General features: G+C 33.7%; 1 protein-coding gene and 1 long non-coding RNA gene across 2 annotated transcripts in view; both read right to left on the bottom strand.

Annotated features, from left to right (window-relative positions):
- The window catches only part of LOC143256914 (putative ATP-dependent RNA helicase TDRD12), a 60216-nt gene that overhangs the window by 14178 nt on the left and 25484 nt on the right, over nucleotides 1–20554 (bottom strand). Inside the window, exons 11-14 of the mRNA XM_076514763.1 lie at nucleotides 17704–17856; nucleotides 8083–8472; nucleotides 5162–5416; nucleotides 4254–4461 (exon numbers count right to left, since the gene is read on the bottom strand). Of these exons, the coding sequence (XP_076370878.1) occupies nucleotides 4254–4461; nucleotides 5162–5416; nucleotides 8083–8472; nucleotides 17704–17856 (1006 nt within the window). The remainder of the gene's footprint in view (nucleotides 1–4253; nucleotides 4462–5161; nucleotides 5417–8082; nucleotides 8473–17703; nucleotides 17857–20554) is intronic.
- On the bottom strand, nucleotides 8479–17205 carry LOC143256917 (uncharacterized). Its single transcript, XR_013031607.1, has 2 exons — nucleotides 16788–17205; nucleotides 8479–16072 (listed from the first exon to the last, which is right to left on the bottom strand). It is a non-coding gene; the product is annotated as an uncharacterized LOC143256917 (long non-coding RNA).

Raw genomic sequence — 20554 nt, forward strand, 5'->3', positions numbered from 1 at the left:
TTAGAGAAAGGTAAGATAATAGTCTGGCACCAGGCATCAGGAAAAACATTCTCCTGCCAGATCCAGTGAAAGACAATTAGAAGAACATGGAAAACGTGTCGAGGTTTTAGGAATACACTGAGCAGCTGCTTGTATAATACAGTCAGTTACTGCTGCAACACAGTCGTCTACTGATGGCTGATTCACGATGGCAGGATCAAGTTCTGCAAGAGCAGTGAAAGTGGACCAGTCTGCCTGATCCAGCTTTCACCAGGGCACTCAGGTAGAGTGGCATCGACCAGGGCCAGTCTCTCTCAGTATAGGAAAGTGATCACTGCCTAGTGGATTATTGTCAACCCTCCATGAAAAATGGAAGAATAATGAAGGGGAGCAAACCGAGAGATCAATAGCGGTAAAGGACTGACTAGGTGCATGAAAATAAGAGGAAGAACCAGTATTGAAAAGAGAAAGATTGTGATCAGAGAGCATACGCTTTACAGAGTGACCCCTCCTATCAATAACAGCATTTCCCCAGAGGGGATGATGTCCATTAAAGTCCCCCAGGATTAGAAAGAGACGGCAACTGTTCAACAAGAGCATCAAGGTCTGATTGATCATATGTCTCACCAGGGTACAGGTAGAGAGAACAAACAGTGATGGTATGACCAAAGGAAACACAGATGGCTAAGGCCTCCAAGGGTGTGTTGAGTGACAAAGACAGGGTAGGCACATGCTAATCAACCAATAGTGCCATCTCTCCATGTACTCATCCATCACACAGCCTGTCATTTCTGTACAGAGAAAATTGCCGAATGGTGACTGTATCAGCAGGTTTTAGAAATGTTTCTTGTAAGGAAAGACATACAGGATGGTAGGAAACAATCAGTGTTTTGATATCATCCAGATTAGAACGTAAACCTCGAGAGTTCCATTTTATCAAGGTGGCCATTTTTAATGACGGGTAGGCGAAGTGGCTGGAGAACCCTTCTGTTTACAATCACATATTTTTTCCTTACTGTCCGTAGTCGGAGGAGGTCTATCGACTTCCATGGATCCTGCCCTGGGTTGATTGGGCAGGTCTTTGTTATTGGAAGGGGATTCCAGTGACTGAAGACACGAACGAATGATTGTTTTGCATCTTGGGGTGGGAGAAAAAGATGTATTAAAAGAAATGCCTGTATTTGAAACCTAAGGATGTGGATCTTGAGGTTTGTTGGAATGTATGGGAGGAACAGAGATGGGTGTGGAAGTCGATTCATCAACTTTTTTAACCATGGAGGTCAAAAGGTTTTTCATTTGTTTTGAAAACGATTCTCTTGGAGGCACAGAGAGATCTGTCTGCACTCCCACTGTAGTTGTGGAATGAAGTGCAGCAGCATATGTCCAAGATGGAGTGACAAACAGCAATTTCTGAGCCTCAGGATAACTAATGTTATGAGTCATTTGGAAACGCTGCACCTCATTTGCCTGCAACCATTTTGGGCAAGAACGAAAGTAGGAAGGGTGAGAACCATTGCAGTTGACACAATGTGAGTCCATGTGACACTCATAGGCATCGTGGTCCTTGCCACCACAACGACCACATGTCAGGGAACCATGACAGGACGTTTTTCATTGGCCGAACCTCTGACATTGGAAACATCGAAGAGAATTTGAATGTACGGCTGTACCCTGCAAATTAGATAACTTGCCTTGATGGTGGCAGGTGTATGTGGTGATGTAAATGTCAAAACGAGGTTATTTGTCGGCAGTGTAACTCCGTCTTTGCGAGCGAAGATGCGCCTCACTGCAGAAACTCCTTCAGTGGAGAGACCAGAGAGAATCTCTGACTTGGGGACATTCTTCAAATCCCTCTCAACAATAACTCCTCGTGATTAATTCAAGGTAGCATGGGGGGTAACCTCAATAGGTATATCCCCAATTGCCTTTGAATTCAAGGAGTTCCCTGTGTTGGGTTGTGGATGTTTCAACCAATATGTCTCCAGATTGAAGCTTCTTTACTTGATTTGGAGAGCCAGCAAGACCCTCTTATCCCTTCTGAATAAAAAATGGGGACATTTGCCCTAAAGGTTTTTCTGAAAGAGAATGTAATATAAGAATATGAGGTACGTGTGTTGCAGATGTTGAAGATTGCTGCTCAGAGTCTTCAAGACATTGTCATTTACCAATTGACTGTTTTTTCACTATTTTATTTAAATTTTTTGGACGATCCATTGGAAAAAAAGGAAAATTTTGGTACCCACTGACTCCACCCACCATGGAGCCCTACAAGAGGATGCACTACAATGTCATGCAAGGACATTGCAGCAATGCCAGGGTTTTGTGAGCACTATACCCAAACACCAGCATCAGACACAATGTCCACAACACCCATTGAGAACTTCCGACACTGGTACTTGGTTGACTCTAGCCCAAGTGGACCAGCCTATTGACACAAAGGCTGCCTGTCTACAGGAATTCAAGGCCAAAGTGGTGTGTTAGGTTGGACCCCTCAACCACCAGGATCCTCTCCATCCCTTCACGGGTCACCACGCACGGCAAACACATGGGTGGATGTTTAGATCCTAGAGGAGGTAAACTGAAAGAACAGAACCTTCCCTGGGCGGTCCCCTCACCACGTACAGGAATCTACACCAAGAGGCAACTTAATGTGCCAAAATCTACTGTTCAAAGCATAATTGCCAAGTTTAAGCTAAAAGGATGAACTGCTAACCTCTCTCGTTCTGGATGCCCCACCAAAATTCCAGAGAGAAGCAAGAGGAAGGTTCTCAGAGAAGTTAGTAGGAACCTTTGTTTAACACGTAATGACATAAAGAAGCTGGTAAGGGAAAGTGGTATTGAAGTAAGCACCTCTACAGTTACGAACATACTACGCTCTTCTGAGTTCAAAGAATGCCGTCCTTGTCAAACTCCATATTTAAAGCCTGTTCATTTAGAAGCATTGAGGTATGCAAGAAGGCATGTAGATAAACCCTTTACCAATTAGAAGAGTATTCTTAGGTCACACAAGACTAAACATTGAGCTTTTCGCCACAATGATGTTCGCAATATTTTCCATAAGAAGGCAGAATGAAATATTCCAAAGAACTCTGTCCCTACAGTTAAATACAGAGGTGGCTCGATCATGCTATGGGGTTCCTTCAGCTCTTCTGGTGTAGACAACCTTCAACGGAATCATGAAAAAAGAAAAGTACGTTGATATATTAGGCACTTATATTAAGAATGATGCTCAGAACTTGCGGCTTGGGCGTCATTGGATCTTCTAGCATGACAATGACCCTAAGTACAAATCGAAATATGTGCAATCCTGGTTGCAGAGGAACCATATAAGCGTTCTGGAGTGGCCATTGCAGTAACCTGATCTCAACCTAATTGAAAACATTTGGTATGAGTTGAAAACCAGGATTCATCAGAGTCATCCGAAAAACTTGCAAGAGTTGGAGGCCTTCTGTAAAGAAGAATGGAAGAAAATACCAGTTGAGTACTGTTAAATGATCATGGAGGGCTATGAGGAGATTTTGTGCCAAGTAATTCACCTGAAAGGCTACACAACTGACCATTAAAGTAGGTGCACGAACACTTTCCACCCCTCCTATGTTTGATTATTTGTCGTTTAATTTATATAAAAATTTATGTAGATGTGTGTTAGTATAATATTTATAATATACTATACGTCTATTAGCCTAATCATGATACTTTTTACGTTATGAGCAAAAAACTACTCGGGACGCAGGGGTACAAACACTTTCTGTCGTAACTGTACTTTTTATGATGATGATGAGCAGTGAAGTTGAGATAAAATAACTGTATTTCAAAAATGCACTGACAAAATGCAGAAGTAATTACTAAATTAATTCAGACAAAAAGTTATGGTAAAAAAAAATGAGATAAAGGCATTCTGTTTCAATAAACTTATTATTAACTTCATACAAATTCATACTTTAAACTTTTATTTTACTTTCTTAAGCAATTTTAATAATGTGCTTTCCACTGGAACTCCAAAGTCTCTTAATTCTTAGGAAGTGGCACATTCAAGACAATCACTACTAAAAGAATTATTACATATAAAAAAAATCTTGCTTAAGAAATAGCATCTTCAAGACAAGCCTGCTTATCAAGTAGCATACACAATGCAACACTGTTCAAACAAGACAATCCTGCTAAAGAAGTGATATGAAAAAGCAATATTGCTAAAATAGCACCATATACAAAACACCATTGATAAAGTAGCACCATATACAAAACAACCCTGTTTAAAATGTAACAAGACAAACCTGTTCTTAAAATCTCTGTAGAGACAGGAATCTGTCCTTGGCATGCTTTGTACAAAGATTTCAGGTGATTAGGATTAGATATGGCATAACCAGCTTTAATCAGTTCACTACGGGGTCTGACTGCATTCACCCAGATATTCACATTTTCCAATCTCTCTCTCACAACCAAAGGGTCAAGCCAAAGTGTGTGTCCAATACACAAGGCAATCTAATAATGACACAACATTTAATAAAAAAAATCAGTAAATATAACATTACGACTTTTAAGTTTTTCATAATAAAATGTTCTCTATAGAAATTATTTGGGTGTGTATATTTCTGATTTATTTTTCTAATCCTTATAAGGATTACTTTTGTCTTTTGTTTCATTTCCTCAGTGTTCATGTTTGCTTCATCGACATCTTAACTTAATAAATAAAGTGTATTCCATTCATTTTCATTTTTGTAGTATATTGTTTACAACAAAAGGCTTGAACATATTTATATCATCTTTTAAACCTTTTATATTTTATTCCATATGTCTATAATTTCTATTGGCTGTTATTCAATATAATACATTTACACACACAACAATTCTTTTACCACTACACAGTTTTAACACAAAAACAAAAATACTTTAATAAAGTATACAATTCTTTTTTCCACATATTTTAAAGTTTTGTAGCATACATTACATCACTATCAACAAAAGTATGCCATGTATTATAAACATACCAGTGAGTTTTTATTACTATTTATTTATTCTTATTAATAGAGGGAGTAAATTACAAGAAAAAAATTAATATATAAAAATATCTGTATAAAGAACATATTTGGAATTTTACACTCGTAAAATGTTCCACATAAAAATAAAAAAGTAGCTTTCATAATACCACAGGAATATAATGATGGAAGACAGGATCACTTACTCTTCCTACCAATTCCTTTCTATGTATTAGGTGATGAATAAAAATGCTAGCCTGAGGAGTCCACTGTAAGTCTCCATCTACAGGTTGGACTCTACACATGAAAACCTCCACAACTTGTGAAGAAACCTGTTTCCATTCTTCAGGTAAAAGCAAAAGATGGTCTAATTCCACATACAACTCTTTACCTTCATCTATAGAGTAAACCTTAACCTTCACACTGTCTCCTGCTTGAGTTAACTGTGGTCCCGACTTGATCTTTAGTAGAGAATAAAAAAATCTAAATCATACCATTTTTTATTTACATACTTAATGCATTTCTAGTATAACTAATACAAGTTAATCAGTAAAATAATCACACAATGTTAAATAATATTTAAAGCCACTGTCATAAAATAAGTCAAGGTAGAAAGATCTAAGTCTCCATATTAGCCAAAAAGTGTGTGTAGCATGTAGAAAACCATGATAATAGAAGTCAAGATAGAAGTAGTAAACTTTCCAAAGTAGCCACAATGACGTGTAGTTACTGGAAAACCACTGCTGATACTGAAGAGGAGACAAAACCAAAATATTTCAATAGGTATTAAACTCTACACAGTAGGATAAAGGTACTCTTTAGAGATTTTTTTATTCTATGTGATTTCTAAACATGATTAATACAGTTACCAAAATATGAGGCTCATTATACTCAAAATTCAGACTCCCAGTATATATAATACATAGAAGATTAACATCCAACAGTTAAGTAAAACAAAATCTGAATGGAGGACAGTGTTAAAAACAGCAAATCCAAACCTCTGATTAACAAGATTTTTAGTAAACAAAAACAAGCCCAAACAAAAATAAAAAATGATACACAAATCAAAATATGGTCCTCAGGATACAGGCTGTGATGTGCAATACAAAATATCTTGATTAAATTTAGGTTTATTTCCAGTTTAGTAAGAAAAATTATTAAACCATCAGCCATTTTATTAAATAAATTGCTTAATATTATATTTGATAAAATTAAAAATGTAAGTTTTAATAATAAGAAACACACATTTTGGATAATAAAAAATAATCAACCCATTTAAAATAACAAACTATGAACAAGTAATATTCAAACATTTAATTTCACCACACTTCACACCACAATTCCATTAAAAGATTTAATTTCTCTCATAAATTCATTAAAAGAACAGTTCTGTTATCCTTTCACAGAACTGGAGGAAAGAAAATTTAACTCATAAATACATTAAGTTTCTATATTTATAATAATTATAACCAGGTATCTAAGTAAGCAAGTTCCAATGGGTTCTAACTATCCTGCTTATTTTGAAAATTTATATCTATTTTTATGAGAACTGTTTTACTGGAGATTACATAAACCCTGACATTTTTGTTTTAACTTAAAGATATAGATGATTTAATTTGTATAAATATACTGAGGAATTAAAAACATTTCAATTTCTAATGTAAAGCACATGATTTAGATCTAATATAATATGCTGATAATAATATCACTCTAAATATTTTCGTTTCCAATATATAGTTTTCCTCCTGTGAATAGTAATGTACAATATTCTTGTCATAAGTATCAGAACTTGAGTTATTCAGATTTTGTAATAAATTACAATATTTTATTATTATTGTTGAAATATTGATGCAAAAATTAATATTTAATGGATTTAATAAGGAAACTAAATCAAATATAGTATTCTGTGATAGATATAAGAATTTATTAAAAATATAAAGAAGTAAAAATTATGGAAATTTTACTGAAAATTTCTAAAGTATTTTTAGTTATTAATAAGATGATTTAAACAACTTAGCACTATTATATGAATGAACATATTATAAGGGCTTATTTACAATCTGAAAATAAGTAGTTACAATAGACTTAATGGGTGGTGGTTGGGAGGTATACTAGTTAGTTTAGATAACTGGTTGGGATTCTCTATACTAGCATAATTTTCCTACTGTGCTACTAATTAGTGCTTTTACCACTTTAATAGAGGCTGAAATGCCAACTTCACGAAATAAATTTATCTTATCCCTAAGTGGTAGTACATTATTTTGAGCATTTTTTTCTTTTCTTCTTCTTTACTTTGAAGAGCAGTCATCTTCCCACAAATGTCTGCAAGCAGTGAAGGGTGGTATAGATGTGAGAAATTGAAGGCTTAAGCACCCACATATCACTCTCCTAATTTCTATTTCTTTTGACTGTTTTATTATTATTTAAATTCATATAAGACTGACAAATGGAGGTTGAGCAATGTGGGTCCTATTTCCATAGTCACCTCCAAAACCTATGGTGCATTTCATATCCCACAATGTAGCCTGTACATACCTGGGAACCATTTTAATTTTGTTCAGCATTTTTATTTTTGATTGAGCATGTTTTTATTCATAATAATATGTTCTATCAATATAATTTATTGATCTCAGAATGTAATAAAATCAGCCCACTTAACCCCTAGCTAATTTGCGATGGGCTGTTAAATTACATTTTATGTAAAATTCTGGACTATTCTGTCTTTAAAGATGCAGACCATTGTGTCAGTTTGTCTGATATAATTGTTCTTCATAAGGTATTTAAAAAAAATATCCTTTTATATTGTAAGTCCAGTTCCATTTTTACTTGGTTACAACTTCTTACAGCATTATACTTCAGGTCTGTTTCAAATAGATAGTAAGATTTCCTTGTATGAAACACCAGTATGAAACTTAAATCTACAAGAACAACTCTTGATGAAACAAAGATAATTTATGGTCTTTGCACAACCTGGGAAGCACTGTATCTTAAGGACCAGAGAGCCAATGGTTGGTGATATTTTAAGTAGTTTGTGCAGCATAATTGTACCAATTGAATTATTGTTATCAAGAAATCAAGTCAAAATTGTTACAGTAAAAGTTTTATTATTTGTCTATCAATAACTTACCATAACTCTCAAGATATTCTCATCCTTGTCTTTCAGAGCACAAATATCACCTTCTACAGGCTGCAGATTTGGTTTGCAGTTCTCAAAAACTTTGTAGTAATCATTTAGTTCAGTTTTCAGTCTTTGAACTTCATTATTCCACGGTGTAAATTGCAAGAATGATGCATCATCACTGGTAGATAATGTTCGATGTCCCAAAAGCTGAACAAATAGGTGAGAAGCATTTACTACATGTGTTATCAAGACCTTGACCTCACCACTGGTAGGCAAGTTAACAGGTTTGTCCTGAATAGCAATGTGATGACGTTTAAAGCATTTGTCTTCAGAGGAACATCTACCATAAGCCTTCAGGTTGAGGCACAGTGGCACATTAGTTTGCTTAAAATATTCCTGTAATTGAAATATACACAAATGAGAAAAAAGGAAGAAAAATCTTCTCTTCATTGAAGAAATCAAATTTTAGATTAATGATCAAACAAATTTCTGTGTTGAAATTGCAAGTAAGACATTATTCATTATACGATAAACTTTAAGGTTTAGATTCATCACTCGACCTCAAACCTCAAAGGGTGAAGTAGTGCCACATAAAATGTGACTTCTATTGATCTCCTTATTTCTTTGACTAATTAATAAATCTACGAGCTATAACGAGTTAAAAAAACCAATCAAACTGCTAAGTACAAGAAAAGATAATGTATTTTAAGTAAATTTCGTATATAATAGTTAACGTTGCAGAACAGATAGAACATTAAAAAGATATATCAGTTCTATAATTCAAAACTCATTAAAACCTAGAAGAGAAAGAAATTGCCTATCTATCCACTCATTTCATACAGAAAAGCCTCGCAAGCACATACACTTTTATAAACATTACCCAACGCTGTTTTGTCCAGGTTGATATCTACATTTTATGAGCATGAACAATTTTCCTGAACAGAATAACATCACAAAATGCTAGAAGTCAAAATAATATGTACAGTAATGCCATCTATTGTATCAAAACACAACAAAATCTCATTACAAGAAATAGTGATTGATGCTTATGAAACGTGGCGCCACCTATTAAATGCCAGAACAAACACAAATCTATAAAATATTTCGCACTTTAGATATTTAAGATTCAGACAATTCTAAATATTACATTACTATTGTGTGTGCAACACCCATTTCTTTATAACAAAATACAGTTCTAAATAAAGTACTCTCTTTACAACAAGAACATGATTTTCACTGGGCTGTGTATGTCACAGATTGATTATATCTTTATTGATGTAATTTTTAAATGTAGCACCAAAGCACAGTTATTAAATACTATATTTTTCAATAAAGGTCATTACTTTTAAAACATAAAAATGTTATAATTTTTTATGCTGAAATTGTATTTTCAACAAGTACTTACTTCCATTTACCTACATGGTCATTCTCATTCAGTTCTGCCCTCTATTTGCAAAATGTTTTTGCATGCCACAAACCTTTCACTCCCACATACCCCTCAATTCACATGATTCAACTTATTCTTGCATACAAATTATCATGCTACAAACCTCCAGCAAAAGTAGTGTCACACATCCATAATTTCACTTATGTTATTCTACTTCACTAACACTTCAAGTTCAGGCAGAAACATAAGCACCAGCTGACAGTGGGAAGAAAAGGTGAAAAGTATGAGCAGAAGTTAATACCTGCCAGAAAAACATTTTCAGTATAGAAAATTATAACTTCCAATGAGGTACCTTACTCTCACTCACATACATGGCTAAAATTCCACATTGGATATGTGGAGGTGCAAGTGCGAGAGACAGTATAAAAGCCTCCTCCTTTTGTGTCTAAATGACACTCAATGAGGAAGAATGTACCACTTCTGTATCATGTATGTATTTGCCCACATGTAAAAAAGTTGCAACAGATTCAAGCGGAAAAAGTGCGAGGAGCAAATCCCAAGGAAAGAGAAAATGATTAGACAGTGATCCAAACCACAATATATTATAATTTCAATCTCCCTGAAGAACAGAATTTGAATAAAATCAGAGATGTGCCACAATGTGTAGTGTATCTAGAACATGACAGAGCATACATGGTAAGTCAACTCTGTCCAAAACCTAACTGTCAGGAACCTATCTCCACAAGGGGCAGGATGACAATCATACCATTTTCAAGTCAACTGCAATTCAAAACTCAACCACCAGGAATCAATATCCATCTAGGGGTAGAAAAGACTATCACTCCATCTTCACCCCAAGTTCAGCTGATTAGAGGAAGAAATCTCAACACTAATCTTGTGAACAGGACATATGAGCAGAGTGAAATAACACACATATACATCTCACTTAGATCAACACACCAGAACCACCACAAACACAGTAACATCCTCAGCATAAATACATTAAAGCATCATGCATGTACACCCCTACCATAGCCCTCCACCATCACAATGCTTAATGGGTGACCAGGGAAACCCTGAACAGGTGCAAGAGCATATGTTGATTGATTCAGCAACGAATCCTAAATTCAACTGCTGGGAGCCAACATCCCTACAGGGATAGAATGAGGGATCCAAATCAAAGGGGCAATTTGGATTTATACCATCACACTATGTATGTGAGTATCATGTCGATTGGTTCAGCTCTAAATTCAAAACTCAACCACTACAAACAGATATCCACGTGGGTATTGTTAGGAATCCCAATTGCACCCATGTGTGAGGACATATGGTAATCAGTTATGCTCTACATCCATGATTCAACCACTTGAAACCAACTTCCATGCAGAGATAGGATAAGGGATCTCAATCATTATGACATCACACTAAAAAGCTACACCATACCATTGGACAAACCAAGCAGAAGTAGAGCATACATTTGGAGGACATATCATCTACAAGAAAACAACACTGCCCTATCCTCAACTGATTGGAGTCTTTAATTGTTTGGATTGTATATCTCTCATTCAGGAAGATACCTCCATATTCCACCACCCTAGTGGCTTGGAACTGTAAAGTGGTAAGAACTCCCTGGAGGGAGATGATGTAATGAAGAGTCCAGAGAAATGTTCACACCAGAGGCAGTGCAATGGCTCAAAATCAAACCATATTTTAAAAAGTAGACCAAACCAGATTTATTCAATCTAAAGAATGGATGGGATGAGTAACCATCCCCTTCACTTTACCCATGAAGTCCATATGTTAGTTAGTTTGTTTGTTTTAATTTTGCACAAAGCTATACGAGGGCTATCTGCACTAGCTATTTCTAATTTAGCAGCCTAAAGCTAGAGGGAAGGCAGCTAGTCATCACCACCCACCACCAACTCTTGGGCTACTCTTTTACCAACAAATAGTGGGAGTGACCATCACATTATAATGCCCCATGGCTGAAAGAGTGAACATGTTTGGTGTGACAGGGATTTGGGACCGGGATCTTTGGATTACATGTCGAATGCCTTAACAACCTGGCCATGCCAGACCCCATGGGTCAGTATGGTCTAAAATGAGTATACTTATGAGGCAAAGATATTGTTAGGAATAATCTTCAAGTAATCTTGTGTAACACCTCATCTCTTGTTTATGTGATTTTAATGAAAAGTATGTATTTTATAGCCATGGAAATTATTCAAGTGAAATCAGCATGGTCTTACATTGTGGGTTTCAGTACAATTCTAAGTGACCCAAGAATAGATGGACAAGCACCACTCATCACAGAATGATATCCTGGGAAAAAAAAAAAAAAAAGCCCTGAAAAATAATATATAACAAATGAAAGACATCTTACCCACCTAAAGTCTCACTAAAGAATGTAAAATGGCAACAGGTGGAAGAACATACCCCAATGAGTAAGAAACAGCTACAAAAGGCAAATAACAGGAGATGATCATATGATGAACAAAAGATAAAGTACTTCCCACAGACAATGGGGTTGAGATGCAGGTAAAAGGTATCGCCATTTAATTCAAACACCTGGAACTGAGTATGGGGGGAAGGAGAGAAAGAATACATGACCAATTGAATCATGAGCTGAACCCAAGGGGTGGAAAAAAGGGGAATCACAAATGTAGGAGTTATGCAAGGAAATGAAACTGTTAGAAATGGAGTCATAGGAAATCAGTCTAAAAAATAATGAAGCAACCCTAGCATGTAAGGGACAAAAAAATCATTCAGATCCAGCCAAGAATAAAGGTGGAAGACAGCAAGAAATAAATATTATGAAAAGAATATTCCACATCAGCCTCCAGAGTGTAACTTAGTAAAATCTATCTAAAATAAAAAGAACTGGAAGAGCCAAAACAGCCAAAAAAACCAGATCTATGTTGGCCAGGAAAGATCATTTAGAAAGATCTGACCCAAAATAACATGAATCACCAAAATCACCTTTGGAGAAAGACTTACATAATGAGAGAAACTGAAATTATAAACTGACATTCAAGTAGTGGTGTTAATAAAATCACCCAAAATGTGAATGTCAGGTAAAATGCAGACCACCTGACAAGAAACACATGAAGTCAAAACTAGTATAAAGTGTAAGAAACTGTTATTGAATAACATGGTGAAAAACCCAAAAAAATGAAAAATAAGAACATGTACCATGAACATTCATTCTCAGTCTTGCAGAAATTGCCCACCCAATTGTGATAAAAGACTACATATTAAAACTGGGGAAAAAACCAAGATACGACTGATGTGGAATTAATTGAACTAGAACTCCAATCAGCATTGAGCATATCCTATGAATGGAGAAATCCACAGGTGGGACAGGTAAAGCAAAGGAAAGTACTGGACACAGAATATTAATAAAGATAACAATGACTCAAAATTAAACAAAAAAAACAGACTACAGCATTGCAGATACCCTACATGATACTAAAATCATAGAAGTGATCCCTACAGATACACCAGTGGAGTAAAAGAGCCAGCTAGAAGTCTTTATTAGAAGTAGATGAGAATCAAATGATACAAAATAACATCCCATCCCAGAGGATCTCAAAGGCAAAAAAGTCATGTGTGAAGGGAATGAACTAAAGATGACAAATTCCCTATCACAGAGAGGAGGAAGAGGTATCCTAGGAAAATCCCATGTAATGCCTAAGAAAGGAAGTGTAAGGCAAACATTTTCTATAAAAAAAAAAGTTGACAGGATAAAATCAAACTTGGAAACTAAGTGGGGAATAAAAAATTGGGTATCATTAACAGAGCCTGCCTCCTTACAGGCAACAGAGATTCTAAGTACATAGAATCATAAAGAAAACCTGTATGATGATAAGCTAAGCTAATCTGAATCAAAACATGTTGAGGTGAGGCATGCAAATACCCTCTCTCAAAAGAGACAAAAGTTCTCATCATAAAATATAACATATCAAAAAGGAGAAAAATAAACTGTGAAAGTGTCTTATAAAGAATGATGTAGGCCTAGTAAATGTTGTAGTAGAGGCCTGGAAAAGCAAGCCATAACCAGGTGGTAGAAAAATGACAAAATCTAAGTCATCATAAATAGGTTTGGCAGTTGTAGGAGGAAGTCAAGCAATATCAGAAGAAGGTAGGGATCCTATTAGTGAAAATTTGTCACATGATAATTTGCATGTAAGAATCAGTTAAACCATGTGAATCGAGGGGTACATGGGAGTGAAAGGCCTGTGGCAAGTGAAAAAATGTTTGTGAACAGAGGACACCATTGAACAAGAATAGTTACGCATGAGAAGAAGTAAGGCACCTTGTTAGAAATTAGTTTATATCAATAAAATTTATGAAAATCTTGAGCTATGTACATTGCATCATTTTGATGCAATCAGTTGCACATTACTAAAGAGAACAATATGAACAGTTTTTTGATGTAATACTTCCCAGAAAAGATGCTTTTTTTTTTAAAGAAAATATTCACTTTCTAAAATTTTTTTACAATGAAGTATTAATATTATAATTAGTAATTACTAGCACAATCAGCTGGTTGTATGTCAGCATTTCTGCTAGTCTGTCAAAATAAATGAGAACAGCAGATAAACATAACTAAACGTTTTGTTATGTGTAACTCATGTATACAAAAATTCACAAAGTTACCTTTTATTTTGTCACACTTGTTTTTAAAGTCTTGACAGACTTATCTCAATGTTCTTTTTCTTATTTGTACTAGTTCTATTTAAAGAGCTGCAGGTTGAAGTGGAGGAAAATACAATTTTCATAATTATCACTTCCTTAGTGCTTCTTTTATCATCATAAATACTGCAAATAGTGCTGAAGACATGTTTTCTTGATATGGAAGAAGTTGGAGTTCAGGCAAGTTTTCTTGTCAGTGTTGCTTTGTATTGTTCATCAGTTACTTTTCACTACTCTTGTGGTTTTGCTGCTTTTATGACCTATGGCTGTCTCTCTTAATTACACTGATTTTACCACTTTGTATTACTCATCATTTACCTTCCACTACTACAGTGACTTGCTACTTTTACAGTCTGACTGTCTATTTTGTTTACAGAACAATCTATTCCTCAAGCTTAACATCCATTTCAGAGATTTTGGTTGCTTTGTTTGTTCCAAGAACACTCATATACAACATACATAATAGTTGCAGATGGTGATTCTATTCTTTGTCTTTTTGTTTTGCTTTCTTGAATAATCACCAAACTCTCTGTGATGATACCATGGTTTGCTTATTTTTATGCATTTAAGCTCTCCCAGTCATGATCTTTCTTCTAAAAGCCATGCCATGGCTTTCGTTAAGGTATCTGCATATGAAAATGCAAGTTTTTATAGTGAGGTTCAACTGCATATGCAAGTACCATAGTTTTAACATCTTCTAATTCAGAGACCATTTAGCAGTGTTCTCCATCATTGTGCTGTATATAATATGGATTCCTTTACAGGAAGAGTCCTGTTCCTGAAGTGGTCATTTGAGGACAATGATACTAGAAATTATGCAGGATGCAAAGGTACTAGCTTTGCCCACTTTGAAAGGAATTTATTAAATAGAAGTCAAAGTTTCTAGTAGATGTGAGGCAATGTTGAACTGATCAGCACTCTGACAAATATGAAAAGTACTTGTACTCTTTGCAGTAAAATATTATATGCACATTTCTGTTCTATCATTCACTATAGTATGTGAAACACTGAGATCCAATAAGTTGGGACATGATTGCATTATGTTGTATTTGGAGAAATATCTCCCTGTATTTATCTTATAAATGTAAGTAATTGAAATAAGTTGCAATTACTACAGAATGACCAGAATGTTAGTCACTGACTTCTGACCAGAGATACCATCATTAATTCCACACTATAGTGTAAAAGCAGTACAGCTTAATTTAGGAATGTAGATCAAATTCATTCCTTTCACCATATTTGCTCCATTATCTCTAAAAACTATCAGTACTCAATCTGTGTCCATCTTCCAGTGATACAACATATCCATGAAAACTTGCCTTATCTACTACAGTATACATTATCCAGACATTAACTGAATACTGAAAGCTGACATTTCCAGTCATTGTCAACTCTATGAGCTGTAATGACTCAAGAAATTCTATTAATTCCTGACCAACAGTTAGTGCTGAAAGATATGCTATAGCCAACATTCGTTGTTGCTATCAGATCCTTTATTTCTGTTCCACTTCACAGAAGTTTTCTCCAAGTATGCGTGAGCGAGAAAAATTTTCACTTACGTTGTATCTTGGTTCCAGTGAGGCACTGAGAACCAGCATCAGACACTAAAACAAGTGGCTGATCAACTGTGTAAACATCTCACGAATTTTGTTGTCAATTGCTTCAGATTCATTTCTTACCACTGCTTTTGTCTTATGTAGCACTTCCAACTGTTTAGGCTGATTTTTCAACACTTCATGTAAACTTACTTCCTCCTCCCCTTCTTTCTTTATTTGTACTTCTATGCAAGCAGTGGATGTATTTTTGTGGTTTTCTTTTTCCCAAGTTAATTTCTGCAGAACAGCTAATGGTACTCTTCTGTACCATGGTCAATTTCAGAAAAGAACTTGCTTTGCTTTGCTGACCTTCTACCATCTGTAAGAAATAAAAATAAAACATATGTTGCTAAACCTAAATCTATTTTTAAAAAAACAATGTGTCTTTTTACCCTACTTTGGAGATTATTAAAAAAAAAGTCTTACTTACTTCTCAAGCATGTTATTTAATATACTAACTCATCTTATAATGTATTTTTAAGTATGTTCCTTAAACACCAACTATTTCATACAAAAAAATACAATGTTAATCTCCTGTGTAGTACAAAAAAATGTGTAGTTTATAAACACAAACATCTCCCCTGTTTTAAAGAAAATACACAAATATACTCCAATCACATTATACAAAGAAACTAATATTGCATTATTTTGAAGACAGACTTCTTCCCAATATAGGAAATTTTTTCTCAACACACAAACAAAGCACTAGGTTCAATAAACCTACAATATTTACTTCATAATGTCCTTTAACAACAAACCTAAATATGACATCAAGTGATTGAGAAATTTCACTTGTATGCTAACAATACAATTCTAAATTTAATTAGTAAACAGATATAGATACATATATAATAATAATTAAGAGAAAACTTAGTATGTTTTTGAGTGGAAACTGTGCACTTCAATCTCATGTTAGCAAGTCTTCTTTTATTCCAAATAAAACTTGTCCTCTTACAAAAAGAATGCATATCTGGTAACTACTGTATTAATAATATATTAGAGTTTTAGTATTAAAAACACAATTATTTCCTTACCTTTTTGAATCCTTGCATTGCAAGCTTTTCTGAAGCAAAATAATCTGTCATTTTAGACTGTGTAGATTGCCAGTTCATTCAAACAACCACAGCTCTTCAGCTCTTCTATGTTGAGTTGATATGCAGTGAAAATTAAATAACTTATAGGTGTAATGAATCATGAAAAATAGTATCAGCCCAAACTGAACTGTTTCCAGAAAAAAAAAAAAAAAAAATCAACCATTAACAGTGATCAACTGATATAATGGTCAACATGTACATAAAAGGCAGCTAATCATCATATATTGCAAAAGAGCTAACAGACAGCATTCTGTGGATGTGGTAAACTTCCATCACTGTTGAAGAGACATACAAGTTCTATACAGAGATGTCTATCCTGTAAGAATACTGAAAGATAGCAGTTCAATCAATAAGGCAACTTTACCTTATTGTTATAAAGAGAAGTTCAGTCTTGTCATTTTTGTAATCACCTAATACAGGTTTCCTGTAAGATGAAAAGTACTTGAAATCATACTTTTATTCATTGCCATGGACAAAACATATTTTCCTATATATCAAAGCCATTCATGTCAGATGGTTATAATGTATAAAAAGTTCAGTAAATACAAAGTACAAGCTATTATTTAATTCACCAGTTTTCCCTGAGTTATATCATTTTTGGGGAATTTCTCTCATCATTAGTAACCCTGGGAAAGGGCAAATCAAAAACAAGATCATGATTCTTATAGTTGAAACCCTAATTATATTAGTTCTTTATGAAACAAAAATAACATAGAAATTTCCCATTTTTTATTTTATTGAGATGTCAAGTAAGCACCTTAAAACCCTCTACAAATACAAGTAAATTACAACTGGAAAACTGGAAAAATCGAGTTAAAAAAAAACAGCAAGACTAAAACTATATTAAAGCACTCACATTTTGGTACTTCTTTGCCATTTCCTTCAGCTTTAGAGGAGCTTTTCTTCCAGTTCTTTCTATAAATTGCACAAGAGTTGTGGTCTGTTTCAAACTATCTTCTGTAAGTATTAAATGGCTGAAACATTCCACTTCAAGAGTTTTCAAGTCCTCCTGAAAGAAATGGAAAATAAAAAACAAACCGTATAACTGTATACAGAAAAGTATGAATCTCTTCATCACCAAGTGCAGAGCTTTACAGTACTTGTATGCTAAAAACAGTCATTTTTAATCTTCAAATCATATTTCTGATTTCTTTTTTGTTAAACAAAAAACAACCCAATGGGTCATGTGTGCTGTGTCTACAGTGAGCAATAAGACCTACTTTTTAACATTAAGTCTTCAGACTTGCTGCTGAGCTACTTTTTATCTACTACGGATTCAAAATGAAAAAGAAAAAATTAGTTTAAGATATTACAGTTTGTCACGCTTTGACTGTGTTTTTTAAAATTACTTCATAAAAAAATTCTGAAGTTACCATTTGTTCCATGACCAAATTATTTTTATATCATTCACAACTGGTTGGATCCCCATCTCATGTTATATTATAAAATGTTTCGGTTTTCCTCTTCTATTATGACTCTCAAAGTAAATAAATCTCTATAACTGTATGAAATAAACCATTTTATATGGAAAATATATATAAAACCTCAACATTAATTAATAAAATTCATTACAATATTGATATTTTTGTTTACAGCTACTAGTAAGACTCATAATACTAAAAGCTTTGTATCCAGCAAAGTCACTAAACTACTGTTGGTTTGAATACAGAAATAGTTGATAAAAATGTGTTTAAAAAGCAGAAAGGATTATTATAGGCTCCACCAGTAATTCTAAGGTTAAAGTCTCACCATATCATGCAGGCTAGTATGCAATAATTAAACTACTGTAACATTATTACAACTTAATATCACTAAAAAAAACAAACAACTTTTTTACACATAAAACACATTAGCTACTAGAATTCAAACAGCATTGTCCTTTCAGCTTTATATACACTCATTTAGTCTCAGGTAAGGCATAATCATTAAGAAAAACAATGATTCCAGATTATCCTGTTTCAATAACAGTTATTTGATGTTGTAATGAAAACTGTTGTACATTTGATTAAGAACGAATTTGTTAACAATACTTTTTGCATCAAACTTTCTTAAAATGATTGAGGTTTAAACATATTTCAAGAATATTATCAAATGTAGTTTTCACTTACTAAACAGAGCAAAGAGCAATGTGTAATCTCTTAGATATGTTAGAACCTTAAATAAAAAGTACATGCTCAACTTTCAATAAACGTTTTCAGAAAACTGTAACAAGTTGAACATTAGTCATTATCACTAAAATTGAAATTAAGTTGTGCTGATAAAAATGGTTTTATTTCAAAAGTATATCTTTTTGCATATGTGAATGAACATATAAAAAGGTAGTAAAATATACTTTCTTTACATACATACTTATAAGGCTTAGCATACAATGTTTCATCCTTTGGTTGCTCTTGTTGTTAATGATATTTTCAGCCATTATCTCAATATCTTATGATGTTTATCCAGCTTAAGAGATTTATGTTAGTCCTAACTACAAAAGTTAAGGTAAAATAATATCTACAATAAAAGTATAATAATAAACAACAAAGGTAAAGTAATAATATTCATTATATTAAATAGTACTGTCAATATTGTTAATGAAAGTAACAATAAATAAATGATACAATATACTTTACTGAAGGAACACAAAAATATTAGTTATTGGTTTGAACTATTATCACAAAAGCAAATTTCTTTGAGAAATGTAACCTACTATAACATGCCTGATTTTCTAAAACTTTCCTAAACATCCAAAGCTCAAGTTGCATGTAATATCTAATAGAGGAAAGTAACATCTGTAACAAAATTATTGTATTACATTACTGTTTAAAAAGCATCAAGTTATTAGCAGTAATTTTCCTTCAGCACAACCAAAAACTAATGTTTATGGAAACATAAAATACAAGGAAATAAAATACCTTGGCCATGCATGAAAATTCAATGTTAAATGTAACAGAAAGAAACAAACTAAACATACTATGTTGTATCTCATGTTATCATACACAAGAAGTAACAAATAATGATAAACTTTCTTTCTGTAAAATCGGAAAAACATGATAAACCTACTCAAAGTTCAATGACAATAAGACTTAGAATGAAAAAGCACTTGTTAATACGGCATAGAACCTAATTAGCAAAAACTAACAACCTAATGTCATACTATATATGCAACTTATATAGCTAATACTAGATGTATAAATATATGTATTTTAATGGGAACTTAAACAAGTTAAAATCAATGGCTGTTCCTTGTACACAAAAAAATGTATATAAACATAAATAATTTAAAATGAAAAATATGTTAATACCAATCACATTATATTCTACAAAAATATTTTAATTACAATTTGTTCTGGCTGCTTTATGAACGTAATGCTACACTTTTCTGAGACAATTACTTGTAAAACTTGAATTAAAGAACATAAAAATGGACCCCAAAATGCTGAAGATTCAAAACAAGAATGTTCTTCATCCATAAAATGTTTTTTGTTTAACTGTAGAGAAGTAGAATGATGAATAAGTGTTCAAAACAAAAAACAACCATGATAATTCATGGCACACACATAAAAGCTTATTATGGGCACTATATAAATTCCATAACAAGTGCTTACTGACATGGCATTGCAAATAACAAATGTCACCAAACAGCTGCTTTTACACTAATACCACATTTCTAGACCACTTTATACAACAGAACATTAATATTTTATAGCTTCTGTAACCAAATG

This window comes from Tachypleus tridentatus, chromosome 7, assembly GCF_004210375.1.
Source record: "Tachypleus tridentatus isolate NWPU-2018 chromosome 7, ASM421037v1, whole genome shotgun sequence".
NCBI classification, from domain to species: Eukaryota; Metazoa; Arthropoda; class Merostomata; order Xiphosura; family Limulidae; genus Tachypleus; species Tachypleus tridentatus.